The sequence below is a fragment of the Gossypium hirsutum genome, chromosome A13, assembly GCF_007990345.1.
Source record: "Gossypium hirsutum isolate 1008001.06 chromosome A13, Gossypium_hirsutum_v2.1, whole genome shotgun sequence".
NCBI lineage: Eukaryota > Viridiplantae > Streptophyta > Magnoliopsida > Malvales > Malvaceae > Gossypium > Gossypium hirsutum.
This window is the reverse complement of record NC_053436.1, coordinates 46,993,985-47,018,246: the sequence shown is the minus strand read 5'-3', so window position 1 is coordinate 47,018,246 and position 24,262 is coordinate 46,993,985. Positions and strand designations below refer to the sequence as shown.

Genomic DNA, 24,262 nt, shown 5'->3' with positions numbered 1-24,262 from the left:
CAAATTTTATACTTAAGCTTAAGTGAAGTTGTTAATGCTGTATATATATATTAACGATTAATAAATTATGTGGTTTGGCTTGACTTAGTAAATAGTGAAGAAATGCATATTTATACATAGTGTTTATGAAAGGTAGTTTTATAAATGTGATATGAGTATTTTGTTTGTAAATGAGTAGTAAATATGTTAAGAATGGTTCTAAAATGTATATGGATGCCGTGTGATTGTGTTTGATTGGGAAGTAGATTGTTTGATTTAGCTCAAGAGCTTAGAGGATCAAAGTCGGATAAGGGAAAAGAGAAAGTAAACGAATAGCCGTGGATATCTAGTCGTCGACCACTTCCGAGGTAAGTTTTAAGTGATTAAACGTTGAGTAAATTCAATCATAATAGGACATAATGAGTTGATTTAATAAGATATGATGTGGCCATGATATGTCTTAAACTCAAATGGTAAGTTCATAAGTGTTTGGACTTGGAAATTTAAGAGCAAATTGTAATAATTTGCTTAGGACAGCAGCAGTAACGTGATTTTAGAAAATCACTATAAATTGTTGGTGTGGAATTATAGGCTGAATAAAATATGTAATCAAATCTTAATTAGTCTAGTAAGAGACCGTGTAAGCAAAGAAATTTCCTATAAAGAGATATTTAAAGTTGTGTGAGACAGCGTCAGAATGACTCCAAAATCCCCTGTTCTGTTTTTAGAAAATCATTATAATTTGTACAAAAATGGTTATAAGATAAAAATTATATACTTAGACTCCTTAATGAGTCTAGTTTCAAATGAAATCAAATAGAACATATTTTGAATTCTGTACAATGAGAAATTTGATTCGTAGTGAAGAGTGGTCAGATTAGTCAAACAGTGAAACAGGGGAAGCTTTAAGAAAAATCTGGTATTGATTGGCCAAACCTAAAATTCTGAAAATTTTATGGATAGAATATATATGAGTCTATATTCAGGGAAAATTAATGACAATTGATTTTGAGTTTTGTAGCTCCAGTTATAAATAATTTAGTGACTATTGCTCAGGAAAACAGCTTGTAGTGAATATGTGAATTTGTTGTAAACATTGATGAAACTATTTGAGTTGCTTATAAGCTATTGCTGAAATTGATGTACAAGATAAAAATATATGAGATATGTATATGCGGTAAAGCCGAATGGCTAATGTGAAATATGTGTGAGATATGTATATGTGGTAAAGCCGAATGGCTACTGTGAAAAATATATGAGATATGTATATGTGGTAAAGCCGAATGGCTACTGTGAAAAATATATGAGATATGTATATGTGGCAAAGCCGAATGGCTACTGTGAAATATATATGAGATATGTATATGTGGTAAAGCCGAATGGCTAATGTGAAATATGTATGAGAAATGTATATATGTGGTAAAGCCGAATGGCTAATGTGAAATATGTATGAGATATGTATATGTGGTAAAGCCGAATGGCTAGTGTGAAATATGTAGGAGATGTGTGTATATTGTGGCCGAATGACCAAATGTGAAAGGTGTGTATTATTAGATATTTGATGAGGCAAATGAATTACAAATATGACAGTCGATGTGAATGTTGTAACATGTGATTAAATGTACATGAAACTTGGAAATATATTCTGGGTAAGACCCGATGACTACGTGTGGAGATTATGTCCGGGTAAGACCCGATGACTATGTGTGGGGACTATTCGAGCTAAAGGTGTCGCTGAAGATTCGAGTAAAGCATAAGATTATACGACTCCACAGTAATAATTGGTAATAAATACGCTCAATGCATTAAGCTGGTCAGGTATGTATTTTGAGATTATATTTAAGCTTGATTTGGACTAAATCACAAGGTCGTTATGTGATGCATATGTGAGTAAAGCAATAAGACTGTTCTATGATTATTGTGCGTTTGGTCAATGTGGAAAGTTAGGTGAAAATATGTAATGTACCTATGCTTATAAGAGATCACTATCAAGTGAGAATTTATCTGTCTATTATATATGATGAGATGGGCATATTCGGTAAAGGGATGGTATGCCCGAAGGAAGAGTGAAATAAAAATACGAACAACTATGTTATAATTTGATTGTTAGCTGTTGACACTGCTTAAAACTTACTAAGCATTGTAATGTTTATTCCGTTTACTTTGTTTCCTCTGTTTTATAGATCTCATTTGGAAGCTACAGGCTCGGGGATCGTCAGCAACTAGTCACACTATCACTATCCACTGCTTGTTACTGTTATGTTTTGAATTATTTTATGGCATGTAAAGAATAGACCAGTGGCCGAAGAATATTTTGGTTAATGTATATAAGCCATGCGAAAATGGCATCTTTTGAATGTGTACTTATAGCAGTTAAATTGTATCCCTGGCTGTCTTTAGTATTTACCTAAAGGAACGTTCTTTATAAAAATAAAATAAAATAAAAATAATAAAAAAAATATTTAAAATTTTTACTGTACGGATATGAGTTTCAAGTCCGGTAATGCCCCTTTACCTATTCCGGCGACGGATACGGGATAGGGGTGTTACATGATTTATTCTAAATATTTATAATGTTTAATTATAATTGTTTAATTATAATTGTTTAATTATAATTGTTTAATTCAATTCATCATTACTAGTTTTAAATAATGTTAAGTTTTGTTGCATTCCTTTTTATTATATATTTCGTTTCTAACTATTTAATTGATTTTTTAGGAGAAACTAAAGGAGAAGAAGGCGGAATATGAAGCGATTGCTTCAACTGATAGTTCTGTTAATCTTGAGAACATTGATAACAGAATTATCACTGAAGTTTTGGGTCCTGAAAAGTACAGTCGGGTTCGATTTCAAGGATCTGGTGTTACCCCGACCCAATATTTTGGATCCGGCTCCCAGTAATACATGCCTTCCGGAAGTCAAGCTCAAGCTGAAGTTCAGAGGTTAAGAGACCAGATGGCTCAGATGCAAGCGAACACGGTTGAGCAAATTGCCGAGGTTCAATGAAAATGTGAAGAACTCCAGCAACAACTTAGAGCGGAGGCAGCAAAGAGGGAGGCAACAGCAGCAGCGAGGGAGGCAGTGGCAGCAGTGATGGCAGCAGAGCAGAGCAAAAAGTACGATGACCTCCAGCTACAGCTTCAGCAGATGATGCAGATGTTTCAGCAATCGCAAAAGCCGCCATCTTAGGCATTAGTTTTCTCATTTTAAGAATGTTTTTAACTTTATCACGTTTAACATTATTGTAAGAATATTTTAAATTATACTTTATTTATTAATTATATCATATATCTTTCGTTAAATTTTTAATTATATCATATATCTTTCGTTAAATTTGAAGTATGCTTTAGAATTAATGTTTTTGGTTGTATTTTTATGCTAAATTTACTGTTTTTGGCTGCATTTTATACTATATTTGGTTGGATTTTAATGCAGGAAGGGCTCTATATTGGTGAAAAAAATATATTTCAAATATGCCAAAATTAGCGGCGTTTTTTTAAATAAACGCCACCAATTTTTTGCAGCGTTGCCTTTAATTGCATTTTCTGCGGCGTTTTCAAAAGTGCCGCTAAAGGCTAAAAAAAGCGCCGCTAAAAGTCTATTTTCTTGTAGTGTTCTCCTACATTATCAAATTGGATTAAAATATGCAGTAAATGAATTTTTAATCTCCATATTATTATTTTTAAGAATTTAGTTTTTTTTATTTATTAGATTTTAAATTTAAGTTTAATTGTTAATATCATTAATTTTTTTTTAACTTGGTGTGATATTTTGAAATAAGAAAACTACCCACTTAATAATCATGAAATTAAAAAAATAGTATTGTTATAAACTTGAATTTAACAAAAAAAATATTAATAATAATCTTTTTAAATTCTTAAATTTTAAAAAGGTAATCTGCAGAAATAGTCACTTTTGTTCGCCTCAGGTTACATTTTAGCCACTTATGTTTAAAATGTTATGTTTTAGTCCCTTATGTTATTATTTTGTTACGAAGTGATCACTCTACTGTTAAGTTCCGTTATCTCTCTAACGGTAGTTATAGGTGGCAGTCCAACTAGATTTTAGGTGCCAACTTAGGCTTCGTTTGGATGGGCGATTGACTGTGGTGCGGTGCGTTTAGCTTACTTTTTATCTCACGCTACAGTATCACTACAGTATTTAATCTCACCACTACCACTGTTTTTACACTAACCGCAGCTAAACGCACCGCCCATCCAAACTCACCCTTAGATTTTTAAATGGGATGAAAATAAATTTTTAATTAAAAAATTTAATTAATTAAAATTTTCAAACCTAAACCTTAACTAAAAAAACTGTTCATCTCCTCTTTTTAATTTTTCTTCAGTCTCTTTTTTTTTCAATGGTTTTTTTTTTCATTTGACTGGAAAAACTGTTATTAAGATAAAAATAGTTGAAATCAACAATAAGAAAGAATAGTCTGGAATACCCACAAAGAGGTTGTGAACATACAAGTTGATTTAGATAAAAAAATTTGATTGAGAAACCAATTATTCAAGAACTGTGAAAGTAACAGCCGTTTTCTGAAAATTTTAAAATTAGCTTGAGTGAAATATGTTTCTGGTTGTATTTTATGGGATGTCTACTGACGCAAAATAAAATACATGTTTACAAACGATTTCAAAAAGTAGAAGAAAATATCAAGAATTTTAATTTAGGGTTTTCATTAAACAATAAAAAAATCTAATCTTTTGTTTTTCAGCACTGAAGAAAAGAGATAGAGGAATACAAAAAAGACATACTTGAACCTTCCATTGAATCCATCTTTAGGAAGCAGTCAATTTGATTTCAACTATTTTGATCTTGATAATAGTTTTTCCAGTCAAATGAGAAAAAAAAAACCCATTGAAAAAAAGAAGAGATGGAAGAAAAATTAAAAAGAGGATATGAACAGTTTTTTTAGTTAAGGGTTAGGTTTAAAAATTTTAATTAATTTAATTTTTTAATTAAAAATCTATTTTCATCCCATTTAGAAATCCAAGTTGGCACTTAAAATCTAGTTGGACTGCCACGTAGAATTACCGTTAGAGAGATAACGGAACTTAATGGTAGAGTGATCACTTCATAATAAAATAATAATATAAGTGATTAAAACGTAATATTTCAAACATAAGTGACTAAAATGTAATCTGAGACAAACAAAATTAACTATTTTTGTATATTACCCTTTTAAAAATATGAAAAATAAGGATACTAAATTCTTAAAAATAAAAACACGTGACTTAAATTCTAAATTTTTAAAAAATATAAAAACTTATTACATAATCTTTCTAATTCATTTTCTTTTGTTAGTGGTACAAACAATTATATAGAGCTCCTCTTTTAAGATTGTATTAAAGTTTCAATTATTATTTTTTAGATGGTTAACTAGATTCATATTTCCTATTCGACATATGCCAAATCTTATTGAATTAAAAAAAGAGAGTAATAATATGTGCTTAAATTAAGATAAAAAAGTTGGAACACTAAAACTTGGCCCTTTTAGGTATCGAAGTTAATTCACAATCATGCTCTAAATTTCCTTTGTTTTTTTTTCCTGCCCTAGTGGTATAGAAATTCAAAATGAATGAAAAGTTCAAAAGGAAGACATGCTTTCGATATTGATGCGCTAGGGTTTTTTTTTTTTTTGGGACCTCCCTACCACTTTGCTGGTTTTGAACCCGTGTCGCATTTTTTTCTTTTTCTTTCTTTCTTTTTTTTTTGTTTGTGATTTATCTTTTTAGAAATGTCTGATTTAAAAAAAAACAGTTGTAGGACCTATGCTATGAGCTTTAGAGATCACCACATTGAAGAATTGTTTTTTTTAAGGAAATTCAATTGTATCTTTTTATAGGATAAAGATATAATTTTACTATTTTGATAGTTTATATTTTATAATTTTTAAAGAATTAAATTAAAATTTTAGCAATTTTTAAAGAATTAAACTGTAATTTTATTATTAATAATTTAAAATTTTCTAAATTATAAAAAAAATCTAGATGAGAAAATATCCATTTTAAAGGTTGATTAACTTCGCGACTGACTACACCCTAAGCTTCTTCTTCCTCCCAATAACACGTGTTTCCCCACTCCATTTTCGATTCTCTTTGAATTGTTTGCATTAAAATCCCTTTATTGAAAAAGAAAAAACCTTAGGTAATTAGAAGATGCTCATGTTCAAGGGACCATAAGATAGTATCAACGCCATAACATAATAACGCGAATATAAAATAAATTTTTTATCAAATGGGAGAGAAGGGGATTGTGCTTTTTTTTTTGAATTAGGTTATCCAACGTTGGAACTTAAAATTAAATGTGAACTGAAAATGAAATTAATACAAATCTTCTATCACGGCACAAAAGCAATACATTCAACACAAAATGGACTTTAAAACACAATATAAAACATTTTCATTATTAAACAGAAAAATACGGTAGCCTAACACGCAAACACCAATTATCGCTACAAAAGATAAAAATGCAAATAACATTAAAAAAAAAAAGAACACTTAAAATTATATTATTTCATTTGCATAGCCATTCGAATTGCGCCGAAGACATTGCGCAATTCATCGGGTGAGGGAAGGCTTTGCTCGACGCTCGGAACTTGCAGAAAGTTTTTGATCCATGCATCCAAACAAGGAAATTTGGTTGACTCCATTACTTGGAAACCTCCAATTTCTTCAATAAACTGAAACCAATATGCAACCCATCCCGCTACGATATCAAGATATCCAATTCCGTCGTCTCCACTGAAATATTTTTTTCCTTGAAGCTCTTGTTCCAGTAATTTTAAGCCCTCCATCGTCGACTCCATCGCCTTCGCTCTATCATCTCCGGTCGAAACAAATGCTTTCTTCGATGCTTCCATCAACTACACCCACAAGTTTCTCATAATGAAATTTTAATTAATTGTTAAAAAAGAGATTTTTTTTTCTTAAATTTGTTCATAAATTGAAATCAATATATATCATCACCTTGTCATCAATAAAAGCAGCCCAGAAACGAGCATTTGCTCTCTCCCGAGGATCTTCCGGCAATAAAGGCCTTTCTTTCCATGTTTCATCAATGTATTCGAGGATGATTTTGGATTCGGCAATGGGCTTTCCGTCATGAACGAGTACAGGAACTTTTTTGTGAACTGGGTTCAGTGCCAGAAGCAATGAACTCTTATGAACAAGGTCTTCTTCAATGAACTCATATTCAACGCCCTTCAACTTCAGTGCCCATACAACTCTTTGCCTAAACATGCTCTGCTTTGTCCCCAACACCTTCATATCTTCAGCAGCACCTGCCATGATTTTCTTGATTCTACTGACTAAAGAAAGCTAATCAGTTAATCACTAATTGCAGATATGAAAACATATATATAGATTCCTTTTAGTAAATTTACGTTTAGTAACTCAATTTAAAAAATTATAAAAAATCATTTAATTATTAAAAAAAGTTATTTAAATCTTTAATAATTTCTTTTACATTATTAAACTGTTAAATTTTTCTTTTTAATGTAACTATTAAAATTCGCTAATAAATACGGTAAATCAATATTCATAAACGAATAAATATTAAATATTAAATCTTTTTGACCCTATACATATAGTTGAATCACTGTTTTATGAATTTTATTAATTGATCACGGGAATGATATTTTAATAGATGGGTTGTTAAAGTTAATAATATTATTATATTTCTTCTTATTTATAAAATCTTGAATCAATTTTATATTTTATATTATATAGGTTCAGATTATTTTCTCACTGAATATACAATTAGTTTATAATTAATTAAATACGACGGTATTTTATATATAAATATATATTCCACCTCAACCGGTTGTTCAAATGTATACAGCTAGTTGTTTCAATTAATTTATTTAGGTTAAAATATTTCATCTATTATTTAAAAAATTGAAACTTAATTCTATATTTTTTATTTTTTAGATTTTAAAATTTAAATTTAACTATTAATAAAATTAAGTTATTTTATTAATTTATTAGTGTAGTATTTTGAAATAAAAAAAAATACTCACTTAGTGATCATATAACTAAAAAAAATAATATTATAATGAACTTAAATTTAATAAAATAATTTTAACATTATTAATAATTATATATAAATTTTGAAATCTGAAAAAAAAATTCCTAAAAGTAATAATGACTAAATTTTAATTTTTTAAATAATATAAAAATTTATCACATATTTTAATCAATTATTTATTTTGAGAGGGGAAAGAGGAAAGAAAGAACACCCAAGACGATAAAATTTCTATAGCAATCTAAACCAATTCAAGTCAATAATTATTGATAAATAATATTGACCAAAAACATATTGATAAATAATGACTCATTATATGCGTCAGTTTAAGAATTTAGAATATTGATATTGGTGTATTATAATGCATAATTATTATACGCAGGTCTATTTTGGTTCAGTTGGACAGTGTAGTCATTCAGGGCGGCCCAAGGTTGGAAGAAGTTTAATTTTTTTTTTCAGTTTTTAATGTGTAAAAAGAAATTTAAATTAAAATAAATTAATTAAATGTTTAGAACTTTTAAATGTTTTATTTTTTAAGGCTCAAATTTTTTTTAACTTTTATTTTATTATATTTTATATTTTATAGTTTTTTTAAAAAAATTAATTTATTATTTCGCTTAGAACCCAAAAATATAAATAAAAAAGCCTAATTATATGCAAATATTTTTTAAAATTATTTTGAAATTTAAGTTGACCATGTGAATATATTTTTTAGGTTTATTTTAGTACAAGTTGGAATATATTTATAATTCATTGTATTTTTGTATTAAGTTTTATTCTATCAAATCTTCTTTGTGTTAAGTTGAATTAATTGTAATTAATCAATTATGTATTTGTAACGAGTGATTTGTGCAATTGTATACAGTCGTTATCAAGCAATAAGTAAGTAAAAGAGTTATTATCTCCACAGGGACTGTGTATGTTAATCAATTAATTGTAAAATTAAATTTAACAATTTGGTGAGAAAAACACAATAATTTTTGAGTAATTGATGTAAAAATAAATTAATAAATGGAAGACGATCCCTAATGCAAATTAATCTAAATGCAAGGTATGAAATAAGTTTAGCAGTAAAACACAAACTTCAACAATCAATAATATGATTAGGCAAGATTACATCATTCAATTTTGATTTATTTTTCTCATTTTTAATAGTGTTCGAAAAATATTCCATGACAACTCGATCTTTCATGGGCTTAAAACCAAATTAAGTCATTTCAGAATCTTTTACTTAGTAAAACATGCATTTTACTGATCATATTACACTAAGGCTTTCTTAGAATTCATGTGAAGTAACAAGGACTGGGCCAGTTTGAAACAATTTAATCACATAAACTTAAAAGTCATGCAAGGTAATAGAGCTCAGTCAAGTTATTACGAACCTTTAATTTATTCTAGGTCGGATATAAATTAAGCATGCACTTTTCAGTTATTGTATCTATTAGTTGTCGTCTAGTTCGGATCGCTCAACCAATTCTAATGCATCCAATTATGTATGAATGAAATACATGCTTGAGTTTAATTGAAAACATGAATGACAGAGGCACAAACACTATAAACATGATTTAAACAAACTTCATTGAATTGATGCAATCATCTTAGCTAAACAAATTTAAGCTACCATTCTTGATGACAAGATAACAAAGCACGTCGCAAAAATGATTTAAAAATGATTTAATTAAAGTAACAAAGTAAAGGAAAAATAACTCTGTTCGAATCAGTAGTCTCGTGAACTACGATGAAGAAGTTTCCTCCAATCCTCATGTTGTTCCTTTGCTAATGGCTTCTCAAGGTGGCCGGCCAAGAGATAATCTTCCCAAAGTTTTGCTGGCTAAAAAGGAAAAGGAATATGGGATGCTATGCGTGGAGATGAAGAGAGGGGATAAGGGAAATGAATAAGGGATGTAGGGATGCTTTGAAATGGGGAATGTAGGTGAGTATTTATAGTGAAGGTTGGTGGATGAGTTTACTAAAAATAGTTTGAAAAATCTCCCCACTTACTCAATTTCTTGGCCGGCTACATGTTATGGAAAGTAATGGATGTTGGTTGCTTGATTCAAGCAAGGGTTGAACTGTTTCAAAGTCAAATATTGTGGATTGAGTTTTGATTCATTTGCAATTGTAGGGACCTCCAATAAAATTCCCGAAAACTGGTTTCTAGGCTACTTACAAGTGTCATGCTGAATTGGGCTTGTTCTTCTCTTGTTGGACAGTTTGGTGACCCAACTGTTTACTAGACTTGTCCATCAATTAATCTATGTTCAATTGAATCAAAAGTAACTTATTCATGACCCATTTGCATGTGTTTGCCATCCATGTTGAGTGAACTTGGGCATATCCATGTAACTTTATTTTGTAAATAAACCATGCATGATTTCCTTGGTTCAACTGTATTAAATAAAGTCAAAAATTAATATGTAGCAAAACAATTAAATTATGCAATAATTTAATAAAAATTAACATAAAATTACATTCTTCCATAAATCATGTCCATTATTGAAATATGAACAAAATTCACTCAATTAATAATAAAATACTCGAGATTAATATTAATTTTAAGTAAAAATATTTTATAAACTACTAAAAAAATCTATATAAATTAGAGTTTACACACCCCCAAACTTAATGCATTTCTCGTCCCGAGTAATGCAAAGCAAAAATTTCGATAAAACAATCTCACAATAAGTTTAAATGAAATCATTAAGCATAATCAACTTTTTCACATACACATACTTCAACACAATCATGCTCACAAACTCTTTTTTACGATAAGTATCTCATATGCAAATATTATTTCAAAATTTTATTTTAAGTGCAGAAAAATGCTAGCATAAGTTTTAGAGTGCATGCTTTTCAAGATCATACATAATATTCACCATTCAATCAAAGTTTCCTTATCAATCAAACAAAAGGTTTAATTAATGGTCCTCATATGTTGAACTTAGTAATTCCTCTCCACTAATGTAGTCGGCATAATTACCAAAATCAATAGGTATTTTATAAGGTTGTAATGGGGCTAGGCTTAAGGTAGGGATAAAAAGAAGTGGATTTTAGGTTCAATAATCTTAAACCTAACTTAGCCTTGGATCAAATTGAGGTACATCCTTCCTACTAATGGGTTTTACCCCCCCCCCCCAAAACTTAATTTTGAAGCCTATGCCCAACAATATTTCTCAATACTTTGATTATTTATTTTGCTATTTTTGCTTGACATTTGAATAGAGTTTTCTTTTTAGCTAATCAAACGAAAGAATATGTACATCTTTTTTTGAATTTTTCCTCGATCTTTGCTCACTAAGACAAGTATAGTTAAAATGGGTGCAAAAATAAGATAATTTTTTTTTAAAAAAATGGTAGCATGACTTGTGATGTTGGTAAATGACAATAAAATGGACTTAAAGGCTCAAATTAAGGTTTCAAAGGTCAAATTCATATGGTAGGCTTGAAAGGCTCAAACAATCCAAAGAAAATGTGCCTAAATCATGTTTAGACTCTCATGCCTTCTAGGATTTCACCTCAAGAAAGTTACTAAGTCAATTCTAAAAACTTAAACCTGTTGGAAAAATAATTTTGGAAAACACAACGAAAAATAAATTTAGGGAAAAATCAGAGTTTTAAATTTTTTTCTAAAATAAGATCTTGGTTGTGATATCTGAAGTAATAAACACTTAATCAAAATCGTACCTTTTCGATTCATTTAGGATGAGCGCTTCGATCGAGTAGTCTTCTGCTCTATCTTCAAGCTCACATCCTCAAGCTCATATCTCTACTCGTGGAGTCAACTACTCCGATAACCAAGACCAGCCGTCTCCCCAATTGGAATTGTAGACGACATAATAATCCTTATCAATATTTGAATCAAATACTCACATTGATTCTTTTATGGGATTACGGGCTCATTTAGATTATCTACTAAAGTAAGTTATCTTTCTCACAATGTAAATGTTCTTTACAATGCCACTTATCTTTAGTTTGAACTTTAGACAATCAATGAGCTAATATTTGCTTGTCATAATTTCGCTATGCATGCAAAATATAAAAGACAGAAAATAAAAAAGACACAATAGTGAAATGTGAAATTAACTTTATTTATTTATTCATCGTTCAAATAAATAGAAAACAATTACATGTTCACTATAATATGGACACATTTCCCAACAAAACCTTCATGTATGTCTACTTCTAAGGAAGTTCAATTTTCATGGCAAAAAGGATACATAAGACTTAAGAACATACAAGCATTCCATAACTCAAGATAACATAAAAAATCTCAGATAAAATCAGTGAATCATAATTGCATTTGAGCTACCTTATGAACAAAAATTTTCTGATTATGTAAATAGAAAACAATTACATGTTTAGTAGAATATAGACACATTTCCCAACAAAACCTTTTTGCATCTCTACTTCTAAGGAAGCTCAATTTTCATGGAAAAAAGGCTACATAAGACCTAAGAACATACAAGCATTCCATAATTCAAGATAACATAAAAAAACTCAGATAAAATCAGTAAATCAATGCAATATTGCCCTACCCCCACCTTAAAAAGAAGCAATGTTTTGATTGTGTAAGTAAAATAATGAATAAGAACTGAACACCAGGTAGGATAGTAAGAAAGAGAGGTGAGTCATGAAGACTGCTTAAATACCAAGTCTTTCTCAAAAATCCAATTCTAGACATGTTCATTCACATTACCACATTACTTTTCTTTTTGTTAGAAAAGAGGCATTGAGCTTATTTTATTCATGTTTGCAATTTTTATTGTGCGTATGCAAAATACTAACTATGAAAGAAATATAAATGCCTAAAAATAAATAAATGCTAAGAAAAAGAAATTTCCCCTCTTGTTATTCGTGTCATCCCCCATGTCTTTTTTCCTTTTCCCTTCTTTGTCGTACTTGATCCCACAATCTTCTCTGGCCATGTCTCGAAGATATGATCTAAAAACTCAGGAACAAAAGTGTTAAAGATATTCTTAAAAGTATTTTGTAACACCTCTAACCCGTATCCATCACCGAAATAGGGTTACGGAGCATTATCAGATTTATCACTTAAACAATCATACATTTTATATTCATTTCTCCTATTCAAACAAAAGTCATTCAAATTTAGTCACAGTCCTTAACACGAGTCCTCGAGGTCCAAAACAAGCATTAAAAACAATTTGGGACTAAATAAGAACTTAAGAAAATTTTGGGAAAATATTGAAAATTTTCAAAATATAGGGGACACACGCCCGTGTGGCCAGGTAGTGTGTCTCACACAGCCAAGAGGCACGCTCGTGTCACAAACCGTGTGGGCATTCAAAATGGGATCACATGGCCATGTCTTAGCCCGTGTCTGACCCCGTGTAACTCATTGACTTGGGTCACATGGCCAGATCACACACCCGTGTATACCATTTGAAGTGGCCTCACACACTCGTGTGCCAGGCCGTGTGCTAGGCCTTGTGAAAATTGGAGGGTATACAGACTTGTGCCACATGGCCAAGCCACACGCCCATGTGCTAGGCTGTGTGAAGCTACTGACTTGGTTTCTAAATAAGTATCAGGGGACACACGCTCGTGTCACCTGGCCATGTGTCACACACTGTTGAGACACACGCCCGTGTAGAAAATAATAGGCCATTTTCCAAGCCTTATTTCTCACCCAATTTGGTACCAACCTACACATACCAAATAGCATATGACCATATCATCAATAGGCATTCAAACCAATCAGAACCAAGTCTATATCATGCAATTTCATTACCAACAATCCTAAGCTCTTAGGCATCTGAAATGATCATTTTAAAAACATGCCAAAATCACCTCCAAAAACTACCAAAATGGTCAACTACATATATGCACCATCTTTCCTAAATATAACATGCATACCATGTAACATCCTGAATTAGGACCTAATCAGAATAGTGGTTTCGGGACCACAAATTCGATTTTAAAATAATTATGTCACGATCATTATGAGGTCTAGGATATGAAAATGAGCATGTGTTAAAGTTTCATGAAGAAATTTTGTAACACCCCAAATTCTCCCCATTTCACACATTTATCATTCATTTTACAACTTATGCAAAATAGTCCCTTTAGGAGTTTTCATGGTAACTACTTTCACAAAAGTTGTCTATTACACAACTAAGACTCATATTCTTCAATAAAATTTTAGAAAACACCCTAAATGCTCTCATGGAAAAACCCTAGACCTTCAACCATTTTGCAAGATATACCCCTCATTTGAAAGCTTAAGCTACAAGGGTCTCAAACAATACAAAAATCATTAACAAAGGGTATGGAAATCACTTACTTGTGAGTGCTTCAAGTTGCTAAAAATTTTAAGCTCTCAAACCCCTAATTTTTGCTGAAAATTTGGTGGAGAAGAAGATGGGAAAAAGATGATATCTTTTTCCTTTATTTTATTTTTAATCTAGTCAAAATTAGTCACCAACTCACCTAATTTTGACAATTTTGTCTCCTCTTTGACTGTATTGCTTGTCATGCCTTCTTCCAAGGGTCTATTTGCCTTTTAAATACCCCTAATTTGGTTCTCTAAATATTTAACACATTTAGCTATCAATTCAAGACTTTTCCACTTTATGCGATTTAGTCCTTTTTCACAATTGGGCTCATAAACGCTAAAATTAATCCACCAAAATTTTCATGCACTCCTATGATCATACTATGGCTCTAAAATAATAATAAAATAATTTTTTTTGACTTTGAATTTGTGGTCTCGAGACTACTATTGTGAATAGCCCCAAAATTGGGATGTTACATTTCTCCCCCTTAGGGATTTTCGTCCTTGAAAATCTTACCGGTGAATAAGTTCGGGTACTAATCTCTCATAGTCTTCTCTTGTTCCCATGTGGCTTCCTCGACTCTATGTCTATGCCACAAAACTTTCACAAGCGTTATACTCTTATTTCTCAACTGTTTGACTTCTCGGGCTAAAATCTTGACCGGCTGTTCACCATAAGTCATGTCCGGATGAATCTCAACTTTTGATGGTGCAATCACATGCGACGGGTCTGATCTATATCAACGTAGCATGGATACATGAAACACATCGTGAATCTTTTCCAATTCCGGTGGCAAATCTAATCGGTAGACAACTGGGCCTATTCACTCGGTAACCGCATAAGGTCCTATAAAACGATGACTCAACTTGCCTTTCTTACCAAATCTGAGGACTTTCCTCCACGGAGATACTTTTAAAAATACTTTATCTCCAACTTGAAACTCAATTTCTTTTCATTTCAAATCCGCATAGGATTTCTGTTTATCCAAGGCGGCCTTCAAGTAGTCACGAATCACTTTAACTTTCTCTACAGTCTCTTTGACTAAATCGACCCCGTGAATCTGACTCTCTCTGAACTCAGTCCAATATAAGGGCGTTCGACACTTTCGCCCATACAAAGCCTCATAAGGCACCAATTTCAAACTTGTCTAATAACTGTTGCTGTAACCAAATTCAACCAATGGCAAGTATCTTTCCCAACTTCCTTGAAACTCGAGAACACAACACTGCAACATGTACTCTAAAATCTGAATCACTCCTTTCGATTGTCCGCCGGTTTGTGGGTGAAATCCCATGTAACGCCCCCACGCCCAAACCGTCTCCGGAGTTGAGCTTGAGGAGTTACCGAACATAATTTATCAAATTAAGAACTTCAAATCTTTTGTTTCTACATTCACAGCTTTCTAGCTACTCGCGTCACAGTTACAAGAAAAATCATATTTCGAGTTAAAAAACTCGAAATCAAGATCCGTAAATTTTTCATAAATCTAAACTCATATATCTATTTACTGATTTTTTTCTAGAATTTTTGGTTGGGCCAATTAGTACAGTTTATTAGTTAAAGTCTCCCCTATTTTAGGGTTTGACTGCTCTGACATCTGTGTATTACGAATCAGATATCTCTCTATACAGAATTTCAATGACTACGAGGTTTGTTTCTATTAAAACTAGACTCGATAAGGAATCTTTAAATATAAATAATAACTTATAATTATTTTTTTACAATTTATTATGAATTTTTAAATTCAGAACAGAGAATCCAGAAATCACTCTGGCCCTATTTCACAAGGTTTCAAATATCTCATAAAGTATAATTTATATGCCTGTTTTTTTTTATCCATATGAAAATAGACTCATTAAGCTTAAATTTAATAACTTGCTCATCATTTAATTCCATTTATACTATTTTTAGTGATTTTTCGAATTCATGTCATTGCTGCAGCAATATTCTGTTTTAAGGCAAATTTCATCTTTTCATGAGTTGTTATGAACTAGATAACCTATTAAACTTCCATGATATCAAACATGATCTAAATTTAACCATCACCATGACTTATCAATATCAAACATTTTCTCAACCAATCATGGCCATATCATAAAATTATTTACACAAAATAAATATATTGCTATACATGCCATACTTAAGTTTTACAAGCCATTTACCGAGATGAAAGTCCTTTGGATAGTGTGATCGAACCTTCGACCCGTCCCGATTCCCGAGCTGGCTTGTTCAAAACTACAGTAAATAAAGAGGAGGGAGTAAGCATAAATGCTTAGTAAGTTCATATGTAAATAACAAGTAACATAACAATACAAATATACCAAACAACTTTAGCATGGTATCACCAAAACATATATCATATTTCTAAACATCATTCATCATCTTACTACCTTATCGTTGTTGTATCTATTATCAACCCGAGGGTTAAGAACATACCTGTCCAAAGTGTCCATTTCACAACACTTACCAAAATGTCGCTTACATCTTAAGTGTTCTTTCATTTCACTAGAAATTTCACCCGTTGAACACATCGGAATACAACTCGGATACACGGATAATTTGCACATAAGTGCCTCATATGTAATCAAGAAATCATGTAACCCGCCCCTAGGTGAACTCGGACTCAACTCAACGAGTTCGGGTGTTCGCATCCATAAGTGAACTCGGACTCAACTCAACGAGTTCGGATGACTAGTTACATCTCACGAACTCGGACTCAACTCAACGAGTTCGGACATTCGCATCCATAAGTGAACTCGGACTCAACTCAACGAGTTCGGATGCTCAACCATCCTAGTGACATGTCACTTGTATCCTAATCTATTCCTAAGGTTCAAACGGGCTTTTTCCCTCGATCTCACATTTGCCGTCTTCCATGGAATATCGGAACCGATACTCGGTAGCAATTCATATTTATCAAGTAGTAAACATAATTTGCATATTACTCAATATTAACCACAAAGCATAATATTTCACGATTAAAAATCAGCGTATCATATAATTAACATCAATAACTTAAAAATAACAATTATGCTACATTATTTACACATGAACTTACCTCGTATGCGAAAATTGCTACTTTTACCATTTCGTCCACAACTTGGTATTTTTCCATTTTAGCCCGAATTTTAGTTTTCCTTGCTCTATCATTTAAAATATAGTCTAATTAGGACTCACATTATTCAAATTGATCCAAAATCTTATTTTGGCAAAATTACAGTTTTGCCCTTAAACTTTTGCATATTTACACTTTTGCCCCAAAGCTCGTAAATTAAACTTCAGCCTATTTTCTTATGTTTTATGACATGCTGATCATTTTTCCCTTCTATGGAAACATCAAATTCTCACTCTAACATGTACTTATGACTATTAGGTATTTTTACCGATTAAGCCCTTTTGCTCGTTTTCACTTAAAACCGAGTAGTACAAGTTGTCTAACATAATTTAAAACCTCATATTCTATCATAAAACACCAAAACACACAAATTTCACCTATGGGTATTTTTTCAAATATGAACCCTAGGTTGAATTATTGCTAGCATAAGCTTAATCGAGCTACCGGGACTCCAAAAACGTAAAAATCATTAAAAACGAGACTAGAACGGACTTACAATCGAGCTTGGAAGCTTGAAAAACCCTAGCCATGGTTTCTCCTTGCTATATTCGGCCATGGGGTTGAAGATGAGCAAAATTGGCTTTTAATTTTGTATTTTAATTCATTTTACCCCTAAGTGACCAAAATGCCCTTACTACTAAACTTTCCAAAAATTCCATCCATGTCCAATTTTTGTCCATAGACTTAGAAATTGATAAAATTGCTATTTAAGACCTCCTAATTAATATTTCAAAACAATTTCATACTAGAAACTTCTAGAATGCAAGTTTTACAAATTATTCGATTTAGTCCCTAATTTCAATTTAAGCACTTTATGCATAAAATTTCTTCACGAAAATTTCACACAATCATGCAATCATATCATAGACCTCAAAATAATCATAAAATAATTATTTCTATCTCGGATTTTGTGGTAACGAAACCGCTATTCCGACTAGGCCCAAAATCAGGATATTACAACTCTCCCCCCTTTAGGGATTTTCGTCCCCGAAAATCTTACCAGAAAAGTGATCTTCACTTAGATTCCTCAATTTCATATTCGGTGCTGAAGAACTTTCACTCAGGCGGTGCCTCCAATATATCTCACTAATTTCTCATATATTCTGAAAGTTTACGAACTCATCTCTTAATTGTTCTTAAATTTTCAACCCTTCTCCGTTTCCCTTGTCATCTTGACATAAAACCAGATCTCAATTTGGTTAATAGAGACTAGAATCCCAAGAAATTAAACAATCAAAAAGACCTGAAATTCCATGAATCTGATGAGTAGGAATTCATTCAATACCGATATGATTTATAGATCTCGCCAAACATTTAACAATAGGATACATCACATTTTCCTCTTTCCGCCATGGAAATAATTCTGATATGGCCTCAAGAATAATCCTTCTCATTTCCATCCCAATATCAGCACTGGCAAGGATAATTTTGATAGATTTCAATGCTCGGCTTTAACCCCTTTAACAACTTCGATTTTATGTAACATCGAAAGCTCTAAACTATCACATTACCTCACTGTCTTGAAACACATCACAATTCATACAATGGTACATTACTGAAAGTCAGGAAGTCTTTACTCAATGTAGACTAGTCTAGTTCAGACGCTTCGGTTACCAATATTCTCATCTATCCAAACTTTGTCAACATGTAATAAACTTTTCAGCTTTCACAAGACGAAAACCTTATCATTCGTAGTGACTTTAACTAATATCCAACTCTTTCTAATAAATATACACTTCTCGTTCACACTATTTACTCTTTTATCAGTACAAAAATGAAATTATTTTATCAGACTTGAGAAAAATAATCCTGACATAATTGTCACATGAAATCTTTCAAATAAATAATTCACCATACCGACTGAAACTCGCGCTTTTATCACCTATGCCTTTACTGATGTCAAATCCTTACACAGAAATTAGAAAAAAAATCCCAATACTAAAATCACCACATTACCAAGATCAAATTAGAAGTATAGTCATATTTGACATGATTAGGACGAGCTGAAGAACGCACTTCGAACACGAGTCATAATTGACAAATTATGGAACAAAGATAACAAGGAAACCGAATAAAGAAATCCAAGATACGATACTATGCCGGAGAATCGAAAACCAAACTCATAGAGAAAATACAGAATACCCCGATAATTCTTCAAAGAAAGAAAGTCGAAAAGAAAACATCATTTAATCCCACTGGAATCAAATATAACAAGAACAATATATCTTCCCATACATATATATCAGATGAAGCATCAAGTAGAAGAAACAGAATCATAATATCATATGTATTCTCTCATCAATTCTTATCAGACGAAATGGAATAGAATACCCGATGAAATAGAGCAATATAAATTACAAACCAGTCAGACTACCAATGCTTTCATCCAACACCAGGATTAAAAGACATTCCCATATAACAAGAATTTCTTCAGAAGATCAATAGCCATAGAAATATTTCTGAGAACGGGTAAACACATAGAACATCTCAAAAGAGACTGCTAAATCTGTCCAGTCATAACTGTCACACTCTGATAGTTCGCATTTCAATTATCATTTCCCCAACTAGTTCTGCCGTCACAAATTTCATATTAAACCATTCACTAAAGAAGGCCAGTTTTGAATAAATTTCGATTTACACTTTTCTCGACCTTGCACCTGAGTAATTCGGTTTACCAAGGAGAATTCCTTTTCTAACTGGGACAGTGCATAACTCCAATAATCTTTACGTCAATCCGATACTTTACTGGCTCTGACTTTACTTATCAGCTCATTTTCAATCTCTGATCATACTTATAATTATTCTATCACTGAACTCTTTGGGTTCTCAACCGAAAACTTATTCAATACAAATCTCATGAAATTCCATTATAAGTACCACTTTGGTAAGGGGGAGGGGTTGTAGGACCTCTGACTCGACTTTCTTATACATACACATATGACACAACTCCCATCATCATAGCAACATCATCAAAATCATGTCATTCATTCATGTTGGCTTACACCAATTTTTCTATTGTCCCATTTAGACAATATACTTATGCATACATTCTATATTTTCTAGATAGCTTTACTTATCCATTCATTTAATTAAATTAATTCATGCTCATGACATCATATAAGGCCAAACAAACATAGATAATTGAATCACAATCACAACTTTCATTTCGTGCATCATCATGTACATATCATTACAATCATATAATCCAGTCCAACAATTTAACATAGATAAGTTCATTTCATTATAATCCTTTATCTCATAAAAAATTGTATATCCTTAACATTCATCAACATTCAACGTCCAATCAAGACAATGACATTTTCATTCGTATCATGATATTATGACCTTTATTCATACCTCTACTACTTTCTATTTATTCCGTTCATCTTATCAAGTAAGCCACATACACTACATCGTATGAGCATTAAGCAAATATGGATATTTATCACAACATGAACTTTCATCTCACATATTATCACATATGTATCATAAAATTTTATTCATACTTTTCTGAACCGAGACTTATCATAATCATAACTTTACTCAAATACCTTCGCATAACATCAAACATGGTCAGCGCAGCTCGGTTGGAGAGTACCCTGTCTAAATAACACGGTACTCATATGCGTCGGAAGACATCACACTATCACAGATCAGTGGCATGTATAGCTAAACTTTTACACATGCTAGGTTAGTCCGAGAACCGACTAAACCTGCTCTGATACCACTAAATGTAACGCCCCCAAGCCCGAAACCGTTGCCGGAGTCGAGCTTGAGGAGTTACCGAACATAATTTATCAAATTAAAAACTTCAAATCTTTTGTTTCTACATTCACAGCTTTCTAGCTACTCGCGTCACAGTTACAAGAAAAATCATATTTCGAGTTAAAAAACTCAAAATCAAGATCCGTAAATTTTCCATAAATCTAAACTCATATATCTATTTACTAATTTTTTTCTAGAATTTTTGGTTGGGCCAATTAGTACAGTTTATTAGTTAAAGTCTCCCCTGTTTCAGGGTTTGACTTCTCTGACATCTGTGTATTACGAATCAGATATCTCTCTATACAGAATTTCAATGACTACAAGGTTTGTTTCTATTAAAACTAGACTCGATAAGGAATCGTTAAATATAAATAATAACTTATAATTATTTTTTTACAATTTATTATGAATTTTTAAAGTCAGAACAAAGGATCCAGAAATCACTCTGGCCCTGTTTCACAAGGTTTCAAATATCTCATAAAGTATAATTTATATGCCTGTTTTCTTTATCCATATGAAAATAGACTCATTAAGCTTAAATTTAATAACTTTCTCATCATTTAATTCCATTTATACTATTTTTAGTGATTTTTCGAATTCATGTCATTGCTGCAGCAATATTCTGTTTTAAGGCAAATTTCATCTTTTCATGAGTTGTTATGAACTAGATAACCTATTAAACTTCCATGATATCAAACATGATCTAAATTTAACCATCACCATGACTTATCAATATCAAACATTTTCTCAACCAATCATGGCCATATCATAAAATTATTTACACAAAATAAATATATTGCTATACATGCCATACTTAAATTTTACAAGCCATTTACCCAAATGAAAGTCCTTTGGATAGTGTGATCGAACCTTCGACCCGTCCCGATTCCCGAGCTGGCTTGTTCAAAACTACAGTAAATAAAGAGAAGGGAGTAAGCATAAATGCTTAGTAAGTTCATATGTAAATAACAAGTAACATAACAATACAAATATACCAAACAACTTTAGCATGGTATCACCAAAACATATATCATATTTCTAAACATCATTCATCATCTTACTACCTTATCGTTGTTGTATCTATTATCAACCCGAGGGTTAAGAACATACCTGTCCAAAGTGTCCATTTCACAACACTTACCAAAATGTCGCTTGCATCTTAAGTGTTCTTTCATTTCACTAGAAATTTCACCCGTTGAACACATCGGAATACAACTCGGATACACGGATAATTTGCACATAAGTGCCTCATATGTAATCAAGAAATCATGTAACCCGCCCCTAGGTGAACTCGGACTCAACTCAACGAGTTCGGGTGTTCGCATCCATAAGTGAACTCGGACTCAACTCAACGAGTTCGGATGACTAGTTACATCTCACGAACTCGGACTCAACTCAACGAGTTCGGACATTCGCATCCATAAGTGAACTCGGACTCAACTCAACGAGTTCGGATGCTCAACCATCCTAGTGACATGTCACTTGTATCCTAATCTATTCCTAAGGTTCAAACGGGCTTTTTCCCTCGATCTCACATTTGCCGTCTTCCATGGAATATCGGAACCGATACTCGGTAGCAATTCATATTTATCAAGTAGTAAACATAATTTGCATATTACTCAATATTAACCACAAAGCATAATATTTCACGATTAAAAATCAGCGTATCATATAATTAACATCAATAACTTAAAAATAACAATTATGCTACATTATTTACACATGAACTTACCTCGTATGCGAAAATTGCTACTTTTACCATTTCGTCCACAACTTGGTATTTTTCCATTTTAGCCCGAATTTTAGTTTTCCTTGCTCTATCATTTAAAATATAGTCTAATTAGGACTCACATTATTCAAATTGATCCAAAATCTTATTTTGGCAAAATTACAATTTTGCCCTTAAACTTTTGCATATTTACACTTTTGCCCCAAAGCTCGTAAATTAAACTTCAGCCTATTTTCTTATGTTTTATGACATGCTGATCATTTTTCCCTTCTATGGAAACATCAAATTCTCACTCTAACATGTACTTATGACTATTAGGTATTTTTACCGATTAAGCCCTTTTGCTCGTTTTCACTTAAAACCGAGTAGTACAAGTTGTCTAACATAATTTAAAACCTCATATTCTATCATAAAACACCAAAACACACAAATTTCACCTATGGGTATTTTTTCAAATATGAACCCTAGGTTGAATTATTGCTAGCATAAGCTTAATCGAGCTACCAGGACTCCAAAAACGTAAAAATCATTAAAAACGAGGCTAGAACGGACTTACAATCGAGCTTGGAAGCTTGAAAAACCCTAGCCATGGTTTCTCCTTGCTATATTCGGCCATGGGGTTGAAGATGAGCAAAATTGGCTTTTAATTTTGTATTTTAATTCATTTTACCCCTAAATGACCAAAATGCCCTTACTACTAAACTTTCCAAAAATTCCATCCATGTCCAATTTTTGTCCATAGACTTAGAAATTGATAAAATTGCTATTTAAGACCTCCTAATTAATATTTCAAAACAATTTCATACTAGAAACTTCTAGAATGCAAGTTTTACAAATTATTCGATTTAGTCCCTAATTTCAATTTAAGCACTTTATGCATAAAATTTCTTCACGAAAATTTCACACAATCATGAAATTATATCATAGACCTCAAAATAATCATAAAATAATTATTTCTATCTCGGATTTTGTGGTAACAAAACCGCTATTCTGACTAGGCCCAAAATTAGGATATTACATCCCATGCTAAAACTCAACTTGGTTTCCAATGCCTCTTGTTACTTCTTCTAAAACCTCGAGGTAAACTATAACACCCCCTACTCGTATCCGTTGCTAGAATAGAGTACGAGGCATTATCAAGGAGTACAAAACACTTACAGATAATTTAAATATATTTTCATAACAACTTTCTCGATTTTATACTATTTCATATTTAAGCTTTACTTACCCAAGTATTTGAAATATCATCTTTATGCAAATAGCGCACATGAGGTACATAATTCCATAATTAAGAATGAACACATTTATCAAACATATTCCACATTCATATATCAATGTCTCACG

The 24,262-nt window shown here is 31.8% G+C and overlaps 1 protein-coding gene across 1 annotated transcript; it reads right to left on the bottom strand.

The window, feature by feature from the left end:
* Nucleotides 1-6,326: 6,326 nt before the first annotated feature.
* Nucleotides 6,327-7,517, bottom strand: LOC107905086 (probable glutathione S-transferase). Its single transcript, XM_016831661.2, has 2 exons — nt 6,957-7,517; nt 6,327-6,853 (listed from the first exon to the last, which is right to left on the bottom strand). Exons 1-2 carry the CDS (start codon nt 7,275-7,277, stop codon nt 6,500-6,502), a joined length of 675 nt encoding a protein of 224 aa, XP_016687150.1. The 5' UTR covers nt 7,278-7,517; the 3' UTR covers nt 6,327-6,499.
* Between the last annotated feature and the right edge of the window lie 16,745 nt (nt 7,518-24,262).